We start from the raw sequence: 26,561 nt of genomic DNA, 5'->3' as shown, positions 1-26,561 counted from the left end.
TATTATTATTATTATTACAGTCATACCTCAGCTTACAGACACTTCAGGTTGCGTGATTTTGGGTTACGCATCGCGCCGAACCCGGAAGTACCGGAAGTGCGCAGACGCGGCGCTGCGTGTTGCGGATGCTGCGGGTTGCGAACATGCTTCCCGCACGGATCACGTTTGCAACCCAAGAGTCCACTGTATTATTATTATTATTATTAAATTTGCCATCCTCTTTATCTCACCCAGAGCAACCCAAAGCAACTGCCAACCAAAATGTTACCCTGAGCCCAATACATTTGACTCCTGAAAAGGCACATCCCTGTGATGCCGTCCCCTTGCTGGTGGTTGTTATTCCATTTGCTGCCTGAAACAGCCGCCTCACTTTACCTCAGATCCGTCCACGCAACTCTGTGACCCGCCAAGCTGAATGGATTGTGGGCTCTATTTGTCTTGGTGGGTCACGCAGGTTGTATGTATGCCGGTTTGCTCCACTGCTAAGGCAACAAGAGGCCTGTTAGCACTTGTCTAGAAAACAGCTGGTGGTACAAGGAATAATAATAATAAGGATAATAATTTGTACCCCGCCCATCTGGCTGGGTTTCCCCAGCCACTCTGGACAGCTTCCAACAAAGATTAAGAATACATTAAAAAGAAAGAAGCTCAGACTGTCACGGGTTGTGCATGTCTGCAAGAGTTTGTGCCTTGCATGTGCTCATTTTGTTAGGCCTCGGTTTCTTGTTCAGTTCAGCATGTGCCTGGCAGGGCAGGGTGAATTCACCTCTTTGACTCACAACCCTGCTAACCCTTCTCTCTCGAAGAACCCTTACGAAATCCCTCCAGTCAAACAGAGTCACAAGAAGAGAAGTCTCCTCCGTCCCAGCGACCCAGACGTTTGCAACAGGACACCCACGATTTCCTGCATCCTAGTAGCAAAGAATGACGTTTTCCCCAGTAAAACCCCGTCTCGCCTCTAAAAGTTCTGTCTAAAGTTGTGCACAAAATGGCCTCTCAAAATTCTGTACTCTTTATTTGTGGGCAAAGAAACCGTGGGGAGAAACATTTACAGCCAGCCCTACCGTTGGACAGATTGAGTTGGCTGCCTCAGGTGGCAAATGCGGGGGGTGGGGAGCGGTGGCCAGATGATAGTGGACTGCATCATGTGATCTGCAGCCTCCTAATCTCAGGTGCTCTGGAAGGCACTGCTCTGTTGACAATGGTGAAACAAGATTCAGGGCAACGTCTGGACACCACTGCATTGAATGAAAGACTTCAGTGAGCCAGACACTATCTTGTTGTTGTTGTTGTTGTTGTTTAGTCGTTTAGTCGTGTCCGACTCTTCGTGACCCCATGGACCAGAGCATGCCAGGCACTCCTGTCTTCCACTGCCTCCCGCAGTTTGATCAAACCCATGCTGGTAGCTTCGAGAACACTGTCCAACCATCTCGTCCTCTGTCGTCCCCTTCTCCTTGTGCCCTCCATCTTTCCCAACATCAGGGTCTTTTCCAGGGAGTCTTCTCTTCTCATGAGGTGGCCAAAGTATTGGAGCCTCAGCTTCAGGATCTTGCTTTTCACCCAAAGCAGCCAAGGCTACATTTGCACCATATATCTAAAGATCTTTTATACAAGTTTAAGTCTCACGGATCTCCCCCAAGGCATACTGGGAACTGTAGTTTGTTAAGGGTACTGAGAGTTGTTAGGCGATCCGTATCCTCGCCCAAGAGCTACAATTCCAAAGCCGCTTAACAAGCAATCCCTCTTCCCAGAGAACTCTGGGAATGGCAGCTCTGGGAGTGGAATAGCAGTCGTCGCGCTGTGGGTTAAACCACAGAGCCTAGGACTTGCCGATCAGAAGGTCGGCGGTTCGAATCCCCCCGACGGGGTGAGCTCCCATTGCTCGGTCCCTGCTCCTGCCAACCTAGCAGTCCGAAAGCATGTCAAAGTGCAAGTAGATAAATAGGTACTGCTCTGGCGGGAAGGTAAAGGGCGTTTCCTTGCGCTGCTCTGGTTCACCAGAAGCGGCTTAGTCATGCTGGCCACATGACCCGGAAGCTGTTTGCCAGCTCCCTCGGCCAGTAAAGCGAGATGAGTGCCGCAACCCCAGAGTCGGCCACGACTGGACCTAACGGTCAGGGGTCCCTTTACCTTTACTAACTCTCAGCATCTTTAACAAACAACAGTCCCCAGGATGCTCTGGAGAAAGCCATGCCTGTTGAAGTGGCGTAAGAGTGCATTGATTGATAAATTTCAACCCCTTTCTAGTTTTGTCAGGTGTGCAGTAACATACTCTTTTCTGTTTCATATGGGATTAAACCAGAGCAACAAACACCTCTTGGTTCCTTTCCCATAACATGAAATATTATTCTTGCTGCCCACTAATATGAATTAGGTAGTTTGGGGGTTTGCACCCCAAATATGTCTCAATAAATGGCGTGGATAAACCACTTTGGTTTATAACCCTATGAGCAATTCTGGGAGTAAGCCCCATTGAACTCAATGAGACGTACACCTGAGTAGACAAACATTGGCAAGAGTACTGCATTTCATGCAGGACTTCCGAAGTTCAACACCTGGCATCTACGGGTACAGCTGAAAGCGACCTCTGCCTGAAATCTTGAGCAGCTGTTGCCATTACTGAGCTAGCTGGACCAAGGGTCTAACACAGTATGAGGCAGCTTATTCTGTTCCTGTGAGTTGACTTGATATCCCTTGGTATAACTTGAGGTGTCTGTCTATTGACAGATCTGGCAATTGCGACCTGTCACGTAGGGGTGTGGACAATCCCAGATGAATTTTCCAAGGGTCCAAAATCTCACAAAATCACAGTGTACAGTTGACTGTGTCTCTTACTGTCTGGATTCACTTGTGTGTGCCTGAAAAAGTGGTAGAAATGTGTACAGTGGTACCTCGGGTTACATGCGCTTCAGGTCACAGACGCTTCAGCTTACAGACTCCGCTAACCCAGAAATAGTGCTTCGGGTTAAGAACTTTGCTTCTGGATGAGAACAGAAATCGTGCTCCGGTGGCGTGGCAGCAGCGGGAGGCCCCATTAGCTAAAGTGGTACCTCAGGTTAAGAACAGTTTCAGGTTAAGAATGGACCTCCGGAACGAATTAAGTACCGTATTTTTTGCTTTATAAGACTCACTTTTCCCCTCCTAAAAAGTAAGGGGAAATGTGTGTGTGTCTTATGGAGCGAATGCTGGCTGCGCAGCTATCCCAGAATCCAGAACAGCAAGAGGGATTGCTGCTTTCACTGTGCAGCGATCCCTCTTGCTGTTCTGGCTTCTGAGATTCAGAATATTTTTTTTTCTTGTTTTCCTCCTCCAAAAACTAGGTGCGTCTTGTGGTCTGGTGCGTCTTATAGAGCGAAAAACACGGTACTTAACCCGAGGTACAACTGTACATTTGTTTTCAGACACTCATAAGCTACACATTCAGCAACAGACTTGAACTGATAAATCTCAACAGCAAAACAGTTGAATGGCAGTAGAGGGGAGGATATAGTTTGGAGGAGAGAAGGGGCAAATCTCTCCCCCATCTTCTCCTCTGTTACCTCTGCTGGGGTATTCCAATATGAGTTTGTCACCACTGGGAACAGAAGCGTTAAGGGAGAAGAAATCGGTGGATAAGAGCTTTGCGTGGCCTCCCGCTGCTGCTTCTCCCCTCTGAATCACCCTTTCCCCAAGTCTGTCCCACTGTTTTATGTTAACTCAGTCTGACTTTGATCGACCATTTCGGGCCTCACTGTAGCATAAACACATTTTAATCAATGCCATCTTTTCCCCACCACCCAAGAACACAATTCGTTTCGTGCAAGAAAACAATTTTCAGTGAAGCTTGTGCAAATACACTGGTACCTCAGGTTAAGTGCTTAATTTGTTCCAGAGGTCCGTTCTTAACCTGAAACTGTTCTTAACCTGAAGCACCACTTTAGCTAATGGGGCCTCCTGCTGCTGCTGCTGCGCCACCGGAGCACGATTTCTGTTCTCATTCTGAAGCAAAGTTCTTAGGTACTATTTCTGGGTTAGTGGAGTCTGTAACCTGAAGCGTATGTAACCCGAGGTACCACTGTAGCTGCAAAAAAATGGGAGAAAGGTGGCCATGGGAAATGTGTGAGAGCACCTCTCCACGTTCTTCAGGCAGAGAGGAAAAAGAATTATTTAACAACTTCTATTCTGCCTGGTGGGGAGACTTGTGTCAGTCAAAAGTTCACATACTTGATGCAATAAAAAAACATTGCTTTAACTATTTTGTTTTCCTCCCTCCCTCCCTCTCTTTCTCTGGTGAGTTCAGGGTTAAGACTTTCCCTAGCAGTGTGTGTGTGTGCAAAGTGTGTGTGTGGGTGTTAAACTTTGTCCTCGATGCCACTTTGGCAAAATTTTGTGACTACTGCTGCTGCTGACTCTGCCAGTCCCGCCTCCCTCTCCCCCCCCTCTCTTTCCTACCAGCTGAGCTGGGTATTTAAGTCTGCACTGAGGTCTGGCTGAACACTTTCCAGACTCCAGAGGAAGAGAAGGTAAAGGAAGGTGAGAGCAAAGCAGAATAACTGGCAACTTTGCACAATCTCTTCTTTTTTTGAAGGTGTGTCGGGTTTGTGGGTTCCAGTGTGCATTGTGGACTGGGACCAAGAGACCAAGGGGAAAGAGCTGTTTTCGATTTAAGGGCATTTGGAGAAAAGTCTGCTAATGTAGGGTTGTTTTTTTGTGTTTTTTATGGTATGGCATTCGGTGGGGTCTCCCTTTCAGGACTGAGCAGATACAGTCTCATCGTTGGCTGGGCTGCGATTAATCCTCTGTGTGTGTCTCTTAAAGATTCCTGCTGGTGGAGGAAAATACCCACCCTCGAGTCACTCCATTACCTAATTTTGTCCCTTTTTGTAATGTCTCCGTTTCTCAGAAGGGTCCAGAAAAGTCGGTGATCATGAAATTCCTTGCCCTGTTTTTCACAGCGGTCCTGCTGGGAGGTGAGTGGCGGAATTGGAAGAGGTGGTTTGTCTTGAATAAAATCGGACGCACACAGAACGAGCTAAGCACCCTTCGTCCCCTCTATCCCAGTGCTCCTTAAAGGCTAGTTCAAAGGCAGCACGGACTTCTATACTCCGTGGGTGTGAAACTTCCACAAACAGTGGCAGTTTACCTCGGTGAAGCAGATCAGAGCAGCTCTTAGTCTTATGCCATGGTTTATTGGGAGACTATCGCTTCTCCACAAGTTGTGTTGAGAGCCAGTGTGGTGTAGTGGTTAAGAGCGGTAATCACGTAATCTGGGGAACCGGGTTCGCGTCTCCGCTCCTCCACATGCAGCTGCTGGGTGACCTTGGGCCAGTCACACTTCTCTGAAGTCTCTCAGCCCCACTCACCTCACAGAGTGTTTGTTGTGGGGGAGGAAGGGAAAGGAGATTGTTAGCCGCTTTGAGACTCCTTAAAGGGAGTGAAAGGCGGGATATCAAATCCAAACTCTTCTTCTTCTTCTTGTGTGTGGCGTGAGCTAATGTAAAGAGGGAAAGAGGGATGAAGGTAGACTAGACACATCAGAACATCAGGGTTGCGTTGTGGGGAGCGGCCAGAAATCTGAGCTAGCTTGACTTTTGTGCTTTGAAATTATGGGGATGTTGGCCACATGGGCTTTAAAACTCTGTCCTGCTCACTGTGCGACTGATGCTGCTTTATTAAAAAAATTGGACACTTGTCCATTTAGCTCAGTGCTGTCTGCACTGGCTGGTAGCAGTGTTGGATTTACGTATAAGCTAAACAAGCTATAGCTTAGGGGGCCCCCAAAAAAATTAAAGGAAAAAACCTGGATGTACATTTCCAAAATATAAGATAAAAAACAAATAAAATAAAACCTACATACAGCAACAGTGTTTTGCGTTGTGTAGGCTCCTAGGATGTAAGTCATGGGCCCTGCCTGCTAGCCTGCACCCTAAAATATCACTGGTTTGCTCATTTGTATATATAGGATAGGGACGCGGGTGGCGCTGTGGGTTAAACCACAGAGCCTAGGACTTGCCTATCAGAAGGTCAGCGGTTCGAATCCCTGCGACGGGGTGAGCTCCCATTGTTTGGTCCCAGCTCCTGCCAACCTAGCAGTTCGAAAGCATGTCAAAGTGCAAGTAGATAAATAGGTACCACTCTGGCAGGAAGGTAAACGGCATTTCCATGCGCCGCTCTGGTTCGCCAGAAGCGGCTTAGTCATGCTGGCCACATGACCCAGAAGCTGTACACCGGCTCCCTCGGCCAATAAAGCGAGATGAGCGTCGCAACCCCAGAGTCGGTCACGAGTGGACCTAATGGTCAGGAGTCCCTTCACCTTTACCTATATATAGGGTGCATACATTCTGCATGTGCAAATGGCTTTAGATACCTGTTAGGTCCATAAATTACCATATAGCATATATCCAACACAAAAAACAGCAGCCATTTGTTGTTGGCAAAAGACAGCTGGACATATAAAGGGCCCCATTGCCTTCAGTAGCTGAGGGCCTCATCAAACTTAAATACGGCCCTGGCTAGTAGCGTCTCTCAGGGACACAGAGCGCTTCACTTGTGCAACTGTGTAATGTGTAATATGAAATAAGGGAAGGGACCTATTGCTGGTTGTGGAAGGAGGGAGCTGTAGAGTCCTTTGCCCCCTCTCGTAGCTTGGCAACGCAGTGTAGTGGTTAGAGCATGAGACTAAAACTTGGGGGAGAGCCAGGTTTAAATTCCTGCTCGGAGAGGGTTGACTCTGCAAATGGCTTTAGATACCTGTTAGGGCCATAAATTACCATATAGCAGCTATTCAACACAAAAAACAGCAGCCATTTGTTGTTGACAAAGAGCAGCTGGACATATAAAGGGCCCCATTGCCTTCAGTAGCTGAGGGCCTCATCAAACTTAAATACGGCCCTGGCTAGTAGCATCTCTCAGGGGCACAGAGCGCTTCACTTGTGCAACTGTGTAATGGCAGGATTGTTTTGAGGATAAAGAGGGGAGTTATCAGAAGGCCGGGCACGATAAACCTGCAAAGAAATGGGAAGAAAATGCATCCTAAGGGGAAAGGTTGGGGTGGGCTTGGCTCCCCAGAAGGGAAGGCTCTGTGGGGGTCTGGACTGACCACCCTAGGCTGAAGTAGGTCGCTATTTGCCTATTTAGACATGCAGGTGCCTCGTCAAGGTTAGTTTAGGACTTGTGTTTAACAACCGCAACCTTTGGCCCCATCAATGGGTCACCCTATCTAGGAATGCTGAGTTGTGAAAGTAACATCAGCCCTAAGAGCCGCTGGGATTAAGTAAGGAGGTTTGTGCCATCGATTGATGACACAAGGGAAGGAGGTGTAATGGCACTTCCATCTGGGCTTGCGAAATGACCAGCATTTTGAAAAACAAAACACTGGACAGTCACAAACTACACGCTCAAGCCCTTCCATCCCATTCCAGTCACTGAGACACTAGCTAGCGATGGGAAGAGGCGACAAGATGGCGGCACTTCCCCTCTGCAACAGGAAGTACCTTCTTAATTGGGGATATGTCTCCAACAAAGTTATATTCAGAGGAGGCCCACTGAAATCAATGTACACATGCCTATTGTTTTTAGTGGGTCTCCTCTGAGCAGGACTACGCCGCATAAATCCCTTCATGTTTTGCCTCCTTGCCATCACTCGCAGGAGTGTGGCTTCGCTGATTCCAAGGGCCTCACTTTGTAAGTGGCTTGCGGCCAGGTGGGATGCCCCATATTGACAGGCATCCCTCATTCAGTTTGGGGGGACGTGAGTTTGGCCTGTTTCTAGATCCTTGAATGTTTTCCTCCTTTCCCTAATCCACGCAGGCTCCTTGGCCAACCCTGTCCCCGAAGAAGGGACAAAATCCAAATGGGAGGAGACGGTGGATGTCTTCAGGGATGTAGTGACCAGGATTGGGGATGCCGCTGATGATGCCACTGCTCAGATCAAGAGTTCGCAGCTCAGCAAGGAACTGGAGTGAGTGATTTTGCTTCTTCCTTTTTAGTGGGTACAGGCGCTAGGTGAGGTTTTTTTTAATGACATGTGCTCAGCTGGAGTTTTCACAGCCCCAGTGCATACTCCAAAAAGTCCAAGCTCACATAGATCTTAAGATGGATGATATCTGATTATTAGAACTGAAACACATTTTGTGGGGGGGGGATGAAGGCTGTGTACCTTTACAGCACATTCAAAACATGTTTCCTCACACACACACACCCAAAGAATTCTGGGCATGTAGTTTGATAAGTGCTCCCGGGAACTGTAACTCTGTGAGGGGCAAACTACTGTTCCCATAATTCTCTGAGGGAAAGAATGCATTTCGAATGTGCTTTAAAGGTATAGTATGTACACAGCCCATATCACACTTACATGGCAGGAATCCCAATCGGAATTGTACAATTTCTGAAGTTAAAAAACCCCTGGATTTTAGAATCTTCTGTTTTTGTTTGTTTGGACACCAGCCCTTAGAATTTTCAAATTTGTCAGGTCCTTTGCAAAATGTTGCTTTGGTTCTTGCATGCCTAATTTGTTCTGGAACCAACAGAACTTTGAAATTTACTGGGGCCTGGTGTTAAAGACTGGCGTTGTCAGATTGGCTCACACCCTGATAGGGCCACGATATCTTCCAGAGTGGTCCCTCGTTACCTCCATCCTGCTGAAGGATGATTTAGGCTGTGCACATATTGCCAGCTTGAAACACAGTTGGACGTTCTTTTCCTCAATAATAATAATAATTTATTATTTATACCCCATCCATATGGCTGGGTTTTCCAAGCTACTCTGGGCGGCTTCCAACAACAGATTAAAAATACATTAAAACATCAGTCATTAAAAAGTTTCCTAAACAGGGATGCCTTCGGCTGTCTTCTAAACGTTGGATAGTTGTTTATTTCTTTGACATCTGGTGGGAGGGCGTTCCACAGGGAGGGTGCCACTACCAAGAAGGCCCTCTGCCTGGTTCCCTGCAGATTTTTGCAATGAGGGAACCGCCAGAAGGCCCTGCGGAGATGAAAAGGTGGGAAAGAATCCTGGGATCTGTAGTTTGTAAAAGTGCTAGGACTGTGACTTCAATGCAACCATAATAATAATAATAATTCCTTATTTAAATGCTATCCACCTGAATGGGTTTCCCCAGCCGCTCTGGGCAGCTCCCAACAGAATATTAAAAATGCAATAAAACATCAAACATTAAAAACTTCCCTAAGCAGGGCTGCCTTCAGATGTCTTCTAAAAGTCAATTAGTTGTTTATTTCCTTGACATCTGCTGGGAGGGCGTTCCACAGGGTGGGGGCCACTACCGAGAAGGCCCTCTGTCTGGTTCCCTGTAACCTCACTTCTCGCAGGGAGGGAACCACCAGAAGGCCCTCGGTGTTGGACCTCAGTGTCCGGGCTGAACGATGGGGTGGAGATGCTCCTTCAGGTATATAAGGTCAATGAGGCTGTTTAGAGCTTTAATCAGCACCAACACTTTGAATTGAGCTTGGAAATGTACTGGGAGACGATATAAATCCTCTTAAGACTGGTGTTATATGTTCCCGGCTGCCACTCCCAGTCACTAGTCCAGCAGCCGTGTTCTCGATTAGATGGTAGTTTCCAAGTCACCTTCAAAGGTAGCCCCACGTAGAGAACATTGCAGTAGTCCAAGCAGGAGATAACCAGATGATCTGCAGTTGCCAGGTTTCTCCTGGGTTTTGCTAGTGAGGTATACGAGGGATTTAAATGTATGGTGTGAATGTGGCGCCAGGGTTGCCAAAATCTCCTTGCCACTTAGCAGGGTGGTACAGGCACCCATGTTCCTCCAAGGTGGGCAAGCTCACCTCAGGATAGACTGGTTGTTTATCCTGCAAGAGTTATGGCTGCAGGGCCTAATGCTAGAGAATGACCAGGGTGACACGATTCTGACCCTTCCCTGCTACCTCCTCCTTCTCCACAGTGGCTTTATCACAGACACCATGGCGGAGTTGGACCTCTACACAGAGAACCTGCGCTCCAAGATAGGACCCTATGCCCAGGATGTGCAGCAGCGCCTGACGACCGAAATGTCGGCCTTGTCCGAGAAGCTGCGGACCGACATGGAGGAGACCAAGGGCAAGGTGGTCCAGTACACCAACGACGCGCGCCTGATGCTCAACCACAACATGGAGGTGCTGCGGTCCCAGTTCAACCTCTACATGCGCAAGATGAAGAAGCGCCTCACGAAGGACGTCGACGACCTGCAGAGGAAGTTTGAAGCCTACAGGGCGGAGGTGCAGACCAGCGCAGACGAGAAGGTGGAAGCCGTGCGCCAGAGCCTGGAGCCCTACTTCTCCAAAATCCGAGAGAAGGGGCAGCAGCGTTTCCAGGCCCTGGCGCAGGCCGTCGGCGAGCAAGGGAAGATGGTCCACGAGCAACTCAACAGCCGAGCTCAGGAGTTGAAGGACTCCTTTGACCAGACGGCCGAAAAGGTGCGCGAGTGGTTCGCCCCCTTGGTAGAGGACCTCACCACCCGGATCCAGGCCATTGTGGAGAAAGTCAAGGAGGCTCAGGCACAGGCGCAGGCCTAAGGCCTAAGGCCTGGCCTGTGCTCCCAGGAAGAGCAACATGGCTGACCTCCGTTTCTATGGGAACCAAGATGGCTCTCTTTGGCCGGACAGGCGTTGATGGTCCTTGCTGTATACTAACCTCACACCGCACGGCAGGTCCCCCTCCCTGTTCAGCTCTGCTTGGCCAGAGTGCTGCCATTTTGGCCAATTAACATTCCACACACTTTCCTCTGGTGACCAGCACTTTCTACGTCCTCCATTAGTAACCGCTGTTGCACCTGCGAACCACTGACAAGGAAAGGGCGCTCTGCCCTGTTTCCCCGTTTTAACACCTCACACCCAAGACACTTGTGTCATTCCTTTCACCACAATTTCTTGGCTTTCCTGGTGTTTTTTTTCTTTCTTTCCCATTTTGACCTGTTAACTGAATAAAATGTACTTTGGATACAGGGGTCTCCCTTTCTTGCGATGGAGTTTCATGTCTCGTTTTGCATTGCACGACAACCGATATACACACAGAGCAGGAGGAACCGGTAAACAGTAATTGAAACGGCATCGGTTATCCCGAACCAGCAGCATACCTTTGCAGCTCCACAGGGAGCATGAAATCATAGAAGGGACCTCTGAGGGCCATCTAGTCCAGCCCCCAGCAATGCGGGATGTTTCTGAACACCCAGGTGCAAAAACTCGGCGTTGTTTCTGCTTTGCCAGCTATATTCAAGTGGTTTCTTTCTTTTTGCCCGTCCTGCCAAACACAGGTCCAGGCAAAAATGAATGCTATAAAATGATGCACTTGGGAACTTACTGGATTGTAGGCCCTGATGGAATTAGATAGGATGGAGGTTAAAGAAGAAGAAGTTAAGTCTATTGTTTTCTGGGCCTGGAAGAAGGGGACATCTGAATTGGAGAAGGGGCATAGATCTGATTTGCAGGGAGAAGGTGCCAGTTTCAAACCTTGGTATCTTCAAATAGGGCTGGAAGAGACTCCTGCCTGCTGCTGCCAGTCAGTGTAGACCAGGGGTCAGCAACCTTTTTCAGCCGTGGGCCGGTCCACCATCCCTCAGACCATGTGGTGGGCTGGACTATATTTTTTTTTTTGGGGGGGGGAGAACGAATTCCTATGCGGCATAGGCTATACCCCACAAATAATCCAGAGATGCATTTTAAATAAAAGCACACATTCTACTCATGTAAAAACACGCTGATTCCCGGACCATCCATGGGCCAGATTGAGAAGGCGATTGGGCCGCATCCGGTCCCCGGGCCTTAGTTTGCCTACCCATGATGTAGATAGTACAGTGGTACCTCGGGTTACATACGCTTCAGGTTACAGACTCCGCTAACCCAGAAATAGTGCTTCAGGTTAAGAACTTTGCTTCGGGATGAGAACAGAAATCGTGCTCCGGCGGTGCGGCAGCAGCGGGAGGCCCCATTAGCTAAAGTGGTGCTTCAGGTTAAGAACAGTTTCAGGTTAAGAACGGACCTCTGGAATGAATTAAGTTCTTAACCCGAGGTACCACTCTATGGAGTTTGATGGACCAATGGTTTGGCTCGGTATGAGGCAGCGTCCCTTGTTCCTGTGTGGTGGCTTGTCGCTTTCTGTAAAGATGCCAACTTTGATCGCCTGATGGAGCCATGGGGCAGAGTCCAAGGCAGATCGCTACTCAGGTCGCATGGGAAGGCAGGTGCGATAACAATCCCCACAGCTGCCATGTCGGCAAGTTGCTCTGCCACTGCCCTCACCAGCCTTCCTGCCTGAGCTGTGAAGATATCCTCCACATGTACCTTTGCATGTGTTGGGCAACCTATTTGGGACTCTACAGTTGACCAGAGATGTTGTCTAATGTATTTCTTTTCATTTTGAAAAGCCCAGCTTCAGTTAAAAACATAATGCTCACCCTGCCAATTTCTGGCACTTGCACAATGTATTCTGGCAACTGGCCCAGAGTAAAAAGTATTAAGTTGTGGGTTGACATAGCAGCCGGCACAGTGATTCCTTCAAGTAGCTCTTTATTAAGGTAAGCTGGAATAGAACTGACTGCGAACAGCTCAGCCGGCCTGTATTTATAGGCAGCCGGCTGTCAACATTGTAACCACCACAGCCCAGAGTTCCCACCTAAAATAAGTGCCGCGGACCTGAGTGAAAACTATCTACAGACCTGAGTGAAAACTATATACAATATCCCCCTGTTGGCCCAGGGTGAAACTACACTACATAACAAAAAGGACCGGACTCTCTTATTTCTGGTTCATTGGCTGCCCTTTGGCTCTGAACTAGCAGTTCACAACAAGGATAATCCCTTGGCTACTTACAGTGTGGCAATCCAAGATGGCTGCCCCCACAATCCCTTGGGGAATTGTCCTCCCCTTCACCCATTGCAGCATCAGAGGCTATGAGTGATGACATATTATGCGTACGGGGTGTTAAGGCGAGGGGTAGCACCTCTGGTAGTGACGCAGGTGGCGCTCTGGGTTAAACCACAGAGCCTAGGACTTACCAATCAGAAGGTTGGAGGTTCAAATCCCCACGACGGGGTGAGCTCCCGTTGCTCGGTCCCAGCTCCTGCCAACCTAGCAGTTCGAAAGCACGTCAAAGTGCAAGTAGATAAATAGGTACCGCCCTGGCGAGAAGGTAAACGGCGTTTCCGTGCGCTGCTCTGGTTCGCCAGAAGCGGCTTAGTCATGCGGGCCACATGACCCAGAAGCTGTACGCCGCTCCCTCGGCTAATAAAGCGAGATGAGTGCCGCAACCCCAGAGTCGGCCACAACTGGACCTAATGGTCAGGGGTCCCTTTACCTTTAGCACCTCTGGTGGGGGACACATCGTGCTCCTTCTGGGATAGTTTGCCCCCTTTGGTCCGCACCCTGCATTCAACACTCACCTGTGGCTCCTAGAAGCTGTCAGCAGGCGACAGCGGCCACAACCGAGGAACGGATTTGACTGGCCTGCTAAACCAGGTGAGGGTAGCTGATGGGTCTCAAACCCTCAGTGAGTCAGGGACTTCCCTGGATGCGGATTGAGCAGATAATACCAAGAGTGGGTTCAATGGCCAAGAAGGCAGTTACTGCACAGGCTGTAGAAGGAAGTGAGGGGCAGATGGGGCTCGTCCACTTAAGAAGGTCACCTATCTAGGAGAAGGAAAACTCAGATCCTAAATCTCCACTGCCTTGCAGAACATCTTTGGGAGAAGAAACGGCTAAGGAGGAAACCTTACAAAAACCTGGGGTGTAGTCCCTAAGACGGTTAGATGGTGCCTTATATGCCTCCTTACGGCAACTCCTGCAGCCAAGCTGGCGCCAAACGTCTTGCTCTGCTTTCCTTTAGACCACATCAGCGAGACCAGGAGGGGAGTCTTGTCGTCTGGGCAGCCCCGGACCTCCAGCCACACTGCCCAGGCTTGTGCCCCAGGGAGGTCACTTCGGTGCTGCTAATACAGTGGGGTTTTACTTCACCCCCGGAGGCGCACTCCATTGTCTCTCGAGACAGACAAATGCCGAGGATCGCAAACTATTTCAATATGCTACAGTAGCAGCTAGGATCCTCGTGGCTCAAAAGTGGAAATTACAGGAGATCCCCAACAGTAATGGAGTGGCAGACTAAATTTTTTGAGTATACAGAATTAGCTAAAATGACTTATAAAATTCGAGACCAAAAAGGGACAAAGTTTGAAGAAGAGTGGGGTAAATTTGTTGCATACATAAGAATTAACTGTAGAAGTCTAAAAACTGTAGCCGGGTTAACGTAAATCCTGTGATGTGTATAGAAGGTAAATAAGAATCTGCAAGAGAAGATATATACTAAGAAAACCGAAGCAGGGAAGGAAGGAAGTCTGGGCGTGAATATACACAGTGTAAATAAGATGACGTAAAATGTTGACTGTAAAAGATTAAGTTTTATTTATGTTTGTGAAAATCCAATAAAAAGCATTTTTTTAAAAAAGAGAGAGAGAGAGAGAGAGAGAGAGAAATGCCAACAACCGCAGACATGCATGCATACTCTCTGAACAACGACAACTTTTCAAATTGACATCGGGGGGGGGGGAGAGGGGGAGAGAGAGAGAGAGAGAGAGAGAGAGAGAGAGAGAGAGAGAGAAGGGGCAATGGTTTACTAGGAACAGGTACCAGAAACTGGGATTTCGCCCTGCGTGTCTCAGAATGGTTGATATGCACGCATATGATACAAAGAGATAGTAATAAGACGTTCAGAGTCAAGCAGAGACATGTCCTTCGAGAGGCAGAACTTGCTTTGGGGAGCGTCGTGGCACCAGATCAGCCAGTGGTATCCAGAGTACCGTATTTTTCCATGTATAAGACTAGATTCTTTCCCTAAAAACAGTGTCCAAAATTTTGGGGCGTCTTATACGTGGGGGCAACTTATAGGCCATCTCTTCCCCCCTCCTCATTTTCTTAAACCAGAGTCCACCAGAATAGGGGGCGTCTTATACATGGGGGCATCTTATAGATGGGAAAGTACGGTATTTAGAAAGCACCCGTGTTTTATTTTAATGCACATTTCTTTGTGGACGGGGTGGAAAAACAAGTCCTTTTTAGGGAAGCTACCCATGCAGCTTGGCCCAAAGAAAAGAAACAAGTTAGGACAAGAAGCCGCCAAAGTATGACTGAGAACACAGAAGAATACAAATACAGCCTGCATGACGTGAGAATATCCAGCCAGACACAAATGAGGCTCATTGGCCAGATGATGTGTGACAACCATTATTTGCAGCCCTCGAGAGGCGCTGGGGAGGTATCAGGCCTGGCTGGTGACATGTGTTTGGCTTTGTTATGTCCAAGAAAATGATCAAAGCGATCGAGCGACTCCCCATGAGAAATGGCGGCGGCATTTTTAGCTTAGGGAAAAGGCGAGTCAGAGGCAACATGGTAGAAGTTTATGAAAACCATGCATGGCACAGTAAACGAGTAGATAGAGGAAGGGTTTTTCTCGCTCTTTCGTAAAAGAAAGAAAGAAATTCCCACAGGAATTTAATAATAAATAAATAATATCCTTGGAAATCTGCACTTCTCCACATTTTGCAATGTAGTTCTCCAACCAAATAATGCAAAAAAAGCATGCATATTCGGGGAGGCTCAAAGCTGTCATAAAAATGCACATTATTATTATTGAAAATAGCATACAAGAAACCATTGTATCGGGCAAAGCTGCTTGCAGAGAATGTGGATGATAGAAGAACCATACACTAAAATCTTGGCGATTTTTTTAAAAATTGCAAACATTCCGAAATCTGGGGAACTGTATTTAAACTGGGGAGGGGGGCATAGTGTTATGTACTGAAGTTCTCACCCTGGGCCAGCAGGGGGATACTGTAGATAGTTATGCAAATAAGGGATTGAAAGTGACATTCAGTGATTGGATAGTTTTAGAAAATTGTTACAGTTACATTGTACTGGAGCTCTATATAAGCAGGCTGGCTGAACCCTTCAGTTCAGTTCTGTCCTGGCCTGTGAATAAACAAGAGCTGTTTGAAGAATCGCTGTGTCGTCTGATATGTTCACCCATAACTTGACACATAGAAACTCAGGGTCATATCCAGTGTTGAACATAAGAAGAGCCCAGGTTGACAGGATATCTAGTTCTCTAGCATTCTGTTCTCACAGTGGCCTTCACCTCTCCTCCATGAATCTGTCCAATCATCTCTTAAGTTGGTGTCCATCACTGCCTCCTGTGGCAGTGAGTTCCACAGTTTAACTGTGTGCTCATTTTCTTCTATCTGTCCTGAATCCCCCAGCATTCGGCTTCACTGGGGGCCCAACAAGTTCCTGTGTGATGAGAGAGCGAGAAAAGCTCCCTGCTAGCCACTTTCCGCAGGCCACACATCATTTTATAATTCTGAAACAGTGCATGCTGCCGTTAAACTCGCACAGACTTTTCTGCTTGCCCAGTGGAACCTCTCCTCCCTTCCTCAAGCACCCTCAAAATCTGCTCCAGACAGTTGAGGATTTGGGGCGGAGGAAAAGAGGGGGAACTCTCACAGAATAAGTGGAATTTTCCTTGTGCAGTGTTGGTCTCCAAAACCGAGAGACTCGCCCATATTTAAGCGCATTTTAGCAAGTAAAAGAGACGCGGGTGGCGCTGTGGGTTAAACCACAGAGCCTAGGACTTGCCAATCAGAAGGTCGGTGGTTCGAATCCCTGCGACGGGATGAGCTCCCGTTGCTCGGTCCCTGCTCCTGCCAACCTAGCAGTTCAAAAGCACGTCAAAGTGCAAGTAGATAAATAGGTACCGCTCCGGCAGGAAAGTAAACAGCGTTTCCGTGCACTGCTCTGGTTCGCCAGAAGCGGCTTAGTCCTGCTGGCTGTACGCCGGCTCCCTTGGCCAATAAGCGAGATGAGCACTGCAACCCCAGAGTCGGCCACGACTGGACCTAATGGTCAGGGGTCCCTTTACCTTTGCCTTTTAGCAAGTACAGTAGAACCTCTGGTTGCAAACGGGATCCGTTCCAGAGGTCCGTTCACAACATGAAAAGCCTGCAAACTGAAGCGCTGTATCTGCGCAGGTGCGTGGCACGATTTGGTGCTTGTGCGCATGTGCAAAACGTGATTTAGTGTGTGATAGGAATTTTGAGGTCTTAGATATATGTTAAATGTTCATAAGTGTACCAACCAAGCACGTACATAGATCAGCACAGGAAGACCGACCTGGAACCATTTTGATTCCCAAACTGTCCCAAACTGAACAAATGTTTTCTCTGCAAGGTCAAAGGAAAATGGAAAAGCCTCCCCATTGTCTTTTCCATCACAAATCCTGTCTTAAGGGTATGTCTGTGTTTGAATAGGGTGTGAGCCTGTGACATGGCCCAGGAACTAAGTATTTATCATTACAAAAGATTAGCCAGGCTCCCCAGGCAATCCAATCAAGTAACCTGCCAGACAGGAGATAAACAAGGACAGGAGAAAAACAACATTCAAATTTCTGTTTTAGACCGCCTTTTCTGTGATGTATGTATGATGTTTCTGGGGGTGGTCTTGATCTACAGGGTGGCAATTTCAAAAGTCCATATAAGGCTTTGCACACCATTGTTCTGGGTTCCTCCTCCTTTCCTGCGGGTGAGGGGAGCACCCTGTTGCAACAGATCAATAAAGATCAAGCTTACTAGCTGCTTTGCTTCTCAATATTCTCTGGTTGGCCTCTGTTATTTTCTCCTACCAATAGGGAAACTATGTAAGGTCTCTATATGGGCTCTTGGATACCCCATAAGGGAAAAAGGGCAGATTTTTGTTTACAACAAGTGCTTCTGCGCATGCGTGAGCGGCGAAACCCGGAAGTAACCCTTTCCGGTACAGTTGTACCTCAGGTTACAGACACTTCAGGTTACATACGCTTCAGGTTACAGACTCTGCTAACCTAGAAATATTGCTTCAGGTTAAGAACTTTGCTTCAGGATGAGAACAGAAATTGTGCTCCAGCGGCGTGCCAGCCGCAGGAGGCCCCATTAGCTAAAGTGGTGCCTCAGGTTAAGAACAGTTTCAGGTTAAGAACGGACCTCCGGAACGAATTAAGTTCTTAACCTGAGCTACCACTGTACTTCTGGGTTGCCGTGGGATGCAACCTGAAAAAACGTAACATTAAGCCTAGAGCCTAGGACTTGCCGTTCAGAAGGTCGGCAGTTCGAATCCCCGTGACAGGGTGAGCTCCCGTTGCTTGGTCCCTGCTCCTGCCCACCTAGCGGTTCGAAAGCATGTCAAAGTGCAAGTAGATAAATAGGTACCGCTCCAGCAGGAAGGTAAACGGCGTTTCCATGCGCTGCTCTGGTTCGCCAGAAGCGGCTTAGTCATGCTGGCCACATGACTCAGAAGCTGTACGCCAGCTCCCTCGGCCAATAAAGCGAGATGAGTGTCGCAACCCCAGAGTCGGTCACGACTGGACCTAATGGTCAGGGGTCCCTTTACCTTTAACATGAGGTATGACTGTAGCTTTATTCAACAGGCAGCTTTTCCCATCACGGAGACAAATGGAAGCTTGAGAAAGCATCCCCTGCTAAAATAATCCCTGCGATAGGCAAAGGAACGAGGAGGGAATAGGAACGGCCTCAAGGCACCTGTGCATGAGAACTGCCGCAGTGCACTGTGACGCCACTGCCCCGTCCCATCCTGCTGACGCTGAGGCATGCCCGTGGGACTTTGCTCCCTGAGCAAATCCAGACCTCTATGGTTGTGGCAACTTTTCTTCCACGCTCTCTCCAAACTGCGGGGCCCCCGCCAGGCTGACTCTCTTGGAAAGCGATGAGGCTGCACTTTCGAAAAGAGACTTTGTGTTTTGCTTGGGGTTGGCTGGTTACTGATGCAGCTGGTGTTTCGGGGAGCTTGCGCAACACGGGCAGAAAACCTGAGCTAGGAATCGGGGGGGGGAGGGAAGAGATGTCTTCTTTTGAAAAAAGGTTGAAAGGAAAAGAAATGGCTTATTTCAAAATAATAATGGTGATGATTATTTAAAACACAGAGACAAATTAAAAAGCAGGAAAGTTGCCTGTACCGTTCTAATACGAAAGCTTCAATTCATCATCTGCATTTAATCAACTGATGACGACTTCTTTGTTTTTTGACAGAAAAACACTATTATCCTGCTTTGCTTTGAGGTGGATGGTTTTAAACTTCTGTTCATGTTGGACTTCAATGCTTAGTTTTAGTTCTGTTGTTGTTTAAATAGGCTTTGTGACTTTTTTATTTTGTGAACTACCTTGATAAATGCATTTATCATTAATTAGGGCTTGCCGATCAGAAGGTCACCAGTTCGAATCCCCACGACGGGGTGAGCTCCCGTTGCTCGGTCCCTGCTCCTGCCAACCTAGCTGTTCGAAAGCACATCAAAGTGCAAGTAGATAAATAGGTACCGCTCTGGCGGGAAGGTAAACGGCGTTTCCGTGCGCTGCTCTGGTTTCGCCAGAAGCGGCTTAGTCATGCTGGCCACATGACCTGGAAGCAGACTGTGGACAAACGCCGGCTCCCTCAGCCTATAGAGCGAGATGAGCGCCATCCGCGACTGGGCCTAATGGTTGGGGGTACCTTTACCTAATTGATTTAAATGAACGGAGAATCTCATGACCAGTTCTGGTATGTTATGCATTTTAGATTAGCAATCTGGCCCTCTGTATGATAACATACCCTCCAACATTTCCCCGATGAAAATAGGGACGTCCCATTCCATAATGATAATTTTACTATTTATACCCCCCCCACATCTCACTGGGTTGCCCCAGCCACTCTGGGCAGCTTCCAACATATATAAAAACATAATAAGGCATTAAACATTTTAAAAAGCCTTCCCTATACAGGATTGTCTTCAGACAGCTCAGGGATTGGATATCTCTGTAACCTCCCAACATTTATCCAATGAAAATAGGGACGTCCTAAGGAAAAGTGGGACATTCTGGGATGAAATCAGAAACTGGGACGGCTTCTCTAAATCAGGGACACCCCTGGAAAATAGGGACACTTGACGGGTCTGCAATAAGGCCTGATTCACAAATAATATAGTGGTCCATCTATTGCTTGAGCTCCCGGCCTTGATGAGAGGGTTCTGGGCGGCTGCATACATGTGAAATACTAGTCAGTGTTTTACCACTAAGTGGTACGAACAGGAAAAACCCATATAATTTGTGGATAGCCCACATTTCCAAAATATTATAGCATGCCTAAAGCTCTGTATACACTAACTCGTTTGTAACACAAAATGTAGTTTCCCTCTCAATCCGGAATTGTCCTTGCACATTTTCAGCATGCTGCTGTCAATCTAGATTGGTTCTAGATCCTGTCACCCACCCAAATGGGTGTAGTTACTGGAAACACATTTGAAAACCCTCCCTTTGATTAAGTCATTCATGTTCCTTCCTCCCTGCACATGCTCCAGCTGAAGGAAGAAGAAGAAGAAGAAGAAGAAGAAGAAGAAGAAGAAGAAGAAGAAGAAGAGTTTTGATTTGATATTCCGCTTTATCACTACCCGAAGGAGTCTCATCAGCTGGGACGCGGCTGGCGCTGTGGGTTAAACCACAGAGCCTAGGACTTGCCGATCAGAAGGTCTGCGGTTCGAATCCCCACAACGGGTAGCTCCCGTTGCTCGGTCCCTGCTCCTGCCAACCTAGCAGTTCGAAAGCACCTCAAAGTGCAAGTAGATAAATAGGTACCACTCCAGCGGGAAGGTAAACGGCATTTCCATGCGCTGCTCTGGTTCACCAGAAGCGGCTTAGTCCTGCTGGCCACATGACCCGGAAGCTGTACACCAGCTCCCTTGGCCAATGAAGCGAGATGAGCGCCGCAACCCCAGAGTCGGCCACGACTGGACCTAATGGTCAGGAGTCCCTTTACCTTTACCTAAGGAGTCTCAAAGCGGCTAACATTCTCCTTTCCCTTCCTCCCCCACAACAAACACTCTGTGAGGTGCGTGAGGCTGAGAGACTTCAAAGAAGTGTGACTGGCCCAAGGTCACCCAGCAGCTGAATGTGGAGGAGCAGAGACGCGAACCCCGTTCACCAGATTACGAGTCCACCGCTCTTAACCACTACACCACACTGGCGTAGGGTGACTGTGATCTTGGACATATGACTACTCACGGGGTCATTGGGGTGGATGAACGCCCCATTTCTGGGACCGCCCACTCAGTGCATAGTTAAACTATGGAACTCTCTGCCGCAGGAAGCAGTGGTGACCACCAGCTTCACGGAGGAGAAAGCTACAGATGGCTGCTAGCCACAATGGCTTTGCTCTGCCGCCACTGTCTTGGCAGTAGTGTTTCTGCATATCAGTTGCTGGAAATCCAAGAAGGGGAGAGGCCTCTTTTGCTTGAGAGTCGCTGCTTTGAGAACAGGATGCCAGACAGAAGGGACCATCAGCCTTATCTAGCAGGACTCTTCTGATACTCTTATCTGTTTTAATCTCTTTTCGAATGGTGGTATGTGGTAATGCAGAATCAATCTGCAATAAGCTTTTATTCTCAGAATGAAGCCAGTTTCTATCACAGAATTGTAGAGTTGGAAAGGTGCCAACTAGTCCACCACTACGCATCGCAGGAATCGCAGCTAAATAATCCCCCTTGTTATATATTGTTGTGGCATTTTGCCTGCGAGCACTAGAGCTCCAAAATAGCTTAGAAATGTTTTGTCGATCGCCTAGAAGGCTGTTTTGCTCTACAAAGTGGGTCTTTCCCCCACCTCAACTCTGCTCACCCCTTTGCTGAAGTTGCCTTAAAAACCTTTACTCTCTTTCTCTGGGGTTGTTTTCCTGTCTTGATCTCAGAAGTCTCCTTGCCCCCCCCCCCAAGATCAGACTGTTATTTCTAGAGATAGGACCCGAGGAGCACTTTCCAGGGGCAAAAATTAGGGAATAGATCTAGGCTGTGTGTACAAATATGCAAGCCTGCATTGAGTTTAGAATAAAACGTGGTGTGTGTGTGTGGGTGTGTGTGTGTGTGTGTGTGTACTAAGGACTACAGTGCAAGAAAGAAGAAAAAATTTCCACAAGAGAAAGGGTGTGGGAGAGTTGAGTTTCTCAACAAAAACAAAGGATTTCTTAACCGGGGCTGTTTATCTAAAAAATGTGGACCTCGAGATAAAATAAATCCTAAAAGATCCCAGGAGGGGGTTACTGTCGTTCAGCATTTTGTTACTGGGAAGGGGAAAGGAAGGAAGCTTGGATCTCTGAACAAACATTTTGCAATGAACGCAAATAACCCCTCCAGGCTCCTCCTCTCCTCCCGGGCCGGATGAGTGGGGTTGCCAGGTCAAGAACTGGGGAGAAAAGGGACATTGTGGAACGGGACTGTTTGTTCCACAGAGCTGTATAGGTTAGAGACAAAAGGGCTGTTAAAGAGAGATGTGTGATGCTGTGGGGAATAAGACACAAATAAGGGCCTGCTTTAAAATAATGGGAGATTTCTGGGGGTACATGCTAGAACAGGGGTCAGCAAACTTTTTCAGCAGGGGGCCGGTCCACTGTCCCTCAGACCTTGTGGGGGGCCGGACTATATTTTGAAGAGGGGGACAAGAACGAATTCCTATGCCCCACAAATAACCCAGAGATGCATTTTAAATAAAAGCACACATTCTACTCATGTAAAAACACCAGGCAGGTGCCACAAATAACCCAGAGAAGCATTTTAAATAAAAGGGCACATTCTACTCATGTAAAAATACACTGATTCCCGGGCCAGATTTAGAAGGCGATTGGGTCGGATCCAGCCCCTGGGCCTTAGTTTGCCTGCCCATGTGCTGGAAGCTTCTACCACCACTGACGTCTGTGGGGAAGGCTTCAAACTTTGAGACTCCTCAGGCGTTATGGCCTGGGTAAGACCCCCAGTATCCGAAACAGATGGAGGCACAGAGAGAGAGGGGGTGGGGAGTGAGAGAAGAAAGTTTTCAAAAAACATTACAAGATGGGGGACACCTGGCTTGAGAGCAGTACATGTGAAAAGGATCTAGGAGTCTTGGTTGACCACAAACTTGACATGAGCCAACAGTGTGACGCGGCAGCTAAAATAGCCAATGCAATTCTGGGCTGCATCAATAGGAGTATAGCATCTAGATCAAGGGAAGTAATAGTGCCACTGTATTCTGCTCTGGTCAGACCTCACCTGGAGTACTGTGTCCAGTTCTGGGCACCACAGTTCAAGAAGGACACTGACAAACTGGAACGTGTCCAGAGGAGGGCAACCAAAATGGTCAAAGGCCTGGAAACGATGCCTTATGAGGAACGGTTAAGGGAGCTGGGCATGTTTAGCCTGGAGAAGAGGAGGTTAAGGGGTGATATGATAGCCATGTTCAAATATATAAAAGGATGTCACATAGAGGAGGGAGAAAGGTTGTTTTCTGCTGCTCCAGAGAAGCAGACACAGAGCAATGGATCCAAACTACACATTAGGAAGAACTTCCTGACAGTAAGAGCTGTTCGACAGTGGAATTTGCTGCCAAGGAGTGTGGTGGAGTCTCCTACTTTGGAGGTCTTTAAGCAGAGGCTTGACAACCATATGTCAGGAGTGCTCTGATGGTGTTTCCTGCTTGGCAGGGGGTTGGACTCGATGGCCCTTGTGGTCTCTTCCAACTCTATGATTCTATGATTCTATTCTATGATTCTATGATCCCAGGATTGCTCCACAGATTCTGGGAGCTTTTGGTTCTCTCAGCTTATCAACCTTCCAAATCTTTAATTCACAAATTAAAGCATCTCTCTCTCACACACCCATTCTTTAATTCCACAGCTCTGCAGCAATCTGAAAGTCTTGTTTTGGTTTTTTTAAAAAGTCTCATGAATATTCTCCAGCATTTTAGTGCGAATTTTGCCCAATCAACACATATTTGCGTGCCGTTTTGACAAGTACTGTAGACACGCTTTGGGGAAGCAGTTTCGCCTGACGCAATGCATGTTTGCATGTCACTGTCATGAATATACATGTCCATATGCACACTTAACCTAGAGTGATGCATTTCTGCTGTCGCTGCTGGAGAGCAGCACAACAAAATTCAGAAAAGTCTGAATTTTGAGAGGTGGCTGTGTTCTAGTTCACGTGTTGTTTCGGAAATTGCAAATTAGGCAAGTTTGACTTTAAATTGAATCAGGTTTCTCCCCCAGCCCTCCCAGGGAAGGGGATGACATCCTGTGCAGCCTACAAACTTGTTGTACCGCCGGCCTCATGAGGACTAGGATGGTGGCTCAGAGTCTTGGAAGAATGGGACTGAGAACAGCTTTGCATCTTGACACCTGCCCTGTTCTGCCGACTTCTGGAGCAGGCCAAGGAAGAAGAGCAAGAAGGGAGATTCTGCTTCAGAAAATAGAATTAACATGCTGTATAAATCAATTTGTCATGAGTAGAGAAGCTTGAGGAAGATGGTGTTTGTGAATTCCTGCATGATATTTTCTGACCTGTACCTCTTGGACTAATGTGTGGCACATATTTTAGCGATCCACTGGACTTCACACTTCTCCTGTCCTGCAATGCAATTCTTGGCTGTTTGAAAGCATCAGAATTCCCATTTTTGAAAATGCATGTATTTAGAGAAAATACACATTTAAATGTGTTGTGGGATGGGGAGGGGGAGAGGAGGGATGGGTAAAAACGTACAAAACTCCCCAATTCCATCCTTTCCCCAAATCCTGGATGGTCACTGCCAGTCAGAGTAGGCAATATTGAACGAGATGGACCAATGGTCTGACTCAGTAGGAGACAGCTTCCTGTGTTGCAGCTGAAAACACACAATGTGAGAATATACCCCTGAAGTATAGAAACCAACTCTTTGTGTTCAGGGCTATGTATTCTTACTTGCTTCGTCAGCCTATCTGCTCTCTGTCTTTAGGAAGGTCTTCAAGCCAGTTAATAATAATAATAATAATAATAATAATAATAATAATTTATTATTTGTACCCCGCCCATCTGGCTGGGTTTCCCCAGCCACTCTGGGTGGCTTCCAACAAAGATGAAAAATACACAAAAATGTCACATATTAAAAACTTCCCTGAACAGGGCTGCCTTCAGATGTCCTCTGAATGTCAGGTAGTTGTTTATTGCTTTGACATCTGCTGGGAGGGCGTTCCACAGGGCGGGCGCCACTACCGAGAAGGCCCTCTGCCTGATTCCCTGTAGCTTTGCTTCTCGCAATGAGGGAACCATCAGAAGGCCCTCGGAGCTGGACCTCAGTGTCCAGGCAGAACAATGGGGGTGGAGACGCTCCTTCAAATATACTGGACCGAGGCCGTTTAGGGCTTTAAAGGTCAGCACCAACACTTTGAATTGTGCTCAGAAACGTACTGGGAGCCAATGTAGGTCTTTCAAGACCGGTGTTATATGGTCTCGGTGGCCGCTCCCAGTCACCAGTCTAGCTGCCGCATTCTGGATTAGTTGTAGTTTCCGGGTCACCTTCAAAGGTAGCCCCACGTAGAGCGCATTGCAGTAGTCCAAGCGGGAGATAACTAGAGCATGCACCACTCTGGCCAGACAGTCTGCGGGCCGGTAGGGTCTCAGCCTACGTACCAGATGGAGCTGGTAAACAGCTGCCCTGGATACAGATTTGACCTGCGCCTCCATGGACAGCTGTGAGTCCAAAATGACTCCCAGGCTACACACCTGGTCCTTCAGGGGCACAGTTACCCCATTCAGGACCAGGGAATCCTCCACACCTGCCCGCCTCCTGTCCCCCAAAAACAGTACTTCTGTCTTGTCAACAAACCTCAGTAGCACAGCAAAGATCATCACTATCTATCTGATCATCTCTTTTAAAATTGAAGGTAGCAGGGATTAGACCCAGGATGTTCTGCTTGCAAAACATGAGCTCTCTGTCTGAGCAAAGGAGCCTCCTTTTTGAGTCGCACCACTCACATCCTATGCATGTTGCTGACCCAAAGAACATGAGAAGAACCCACTGGATCAGGCCAATCGATAGCATATCACAGGGGCCACTCAGATACCTGTGGGAAACTTGCAAGCCCAAGAGCCCTCTCCCCTCCGGCAGTTTCCAGAAAGATGACTGCCTCCGACTGCGTAGACAGAACATAGCTATCATGTCTAGCAGCCATTGAATAGCCTTATCTTCCTCGAATTTGTCAATTCCTCTTTTGTAGCCTTCCAAACTGTGGTGGCCTTGAGGCTACCTCAGAAGGTTAGAGACAGACGACGACCTTTGAAAATGTAAATTCCAAATCTGAGACTTTCAGGAAGCCCCCACAGACTGAGCGTTTTGAGAATCAGGCGCAAGTGCTTCCATGTGTGAACTTAAAAACTGGGGGGGAAATATGACTTGAGAGACCATAATCTCTTCTCAGCAGTGGCGCCCGCCCTGTGGAACGCCCTCCCACCAGATGTCAAAGAAAAGAGAACATCAGCTACCAGACTTTTAGAAGACATCTGAAGGCAGCCCTGTTTAGGGAAGCTTTTAACGTTTGATACATTACTGTATTTTAATATTTTGTTGGAAGCCGCCCAGAGTGGCTGGGGACGCCCAGCAAAATGGGCAGGGTATAAATAATAAATTATTATTATTATTCATAGAATCGTAGAGCTGGGAGGGAACCTTTAGGATCATTTACTCCAACCCCCTGAAACGCAGGAATATGCAGCTATCCCACAGGGGGACCGAACC

At 47.8% G+C, this 26,561-nt stretch overlaps 1 protein-coding gene and 1 long non-coding RNA gene across 2 annotated transcripts in view; both read left to right on the top strand.

The window, feature by feature from the left end:
* Positions 1–15,974, top strand: part of LOC309537057 — a 29,188-nt gene extending 13,214 nt beyond the window's left edge. The window contains exon 2 of the long non-coding RNA XR_014221800.1: positions 15,766–15,974. This is a non-coding gene — a long non-coding RNA (uncharacterized lncRNA). The remainder of the gene's footprint in view (positions 1–15,765) is intronic.
* APOE (apolipoprotein E) lies at positions 4,333–10,932 on the top strand. Its single transcript, XM_082231436.1, is given in 5 exon segments — positions 4,333–4,456; positions 4,459–4,502; positions 4,883–4,949; positions 7,789–7,939; positions 9,897–10,932. Coding segments are annotated over 5 exon segments (981 nt in total). The 5' UTR covers positions 4,333–4,347; the 3' UTR covers positions 10,507–10,932.
* Positions 15,975–26,561: the final 10,587 nt, after the last annotated feature.

Source organism: Podarcis vaucheri (genome assembly GCF_965113315.1).
Source record: "Podarcis vaucheri genome assembly, chromosome: 7".
Taxonomy (NCBI): Eukaryota; Metazoa; Chordata; class Lepidosauria; order Squamata; family Lacertidae; genus Podarcis; species Podarcis vaucheri.
Note: the sequence above shows the minus strand (reverse complement) of the source record. Positions and strands in the feature narration are given on the sequence as shown.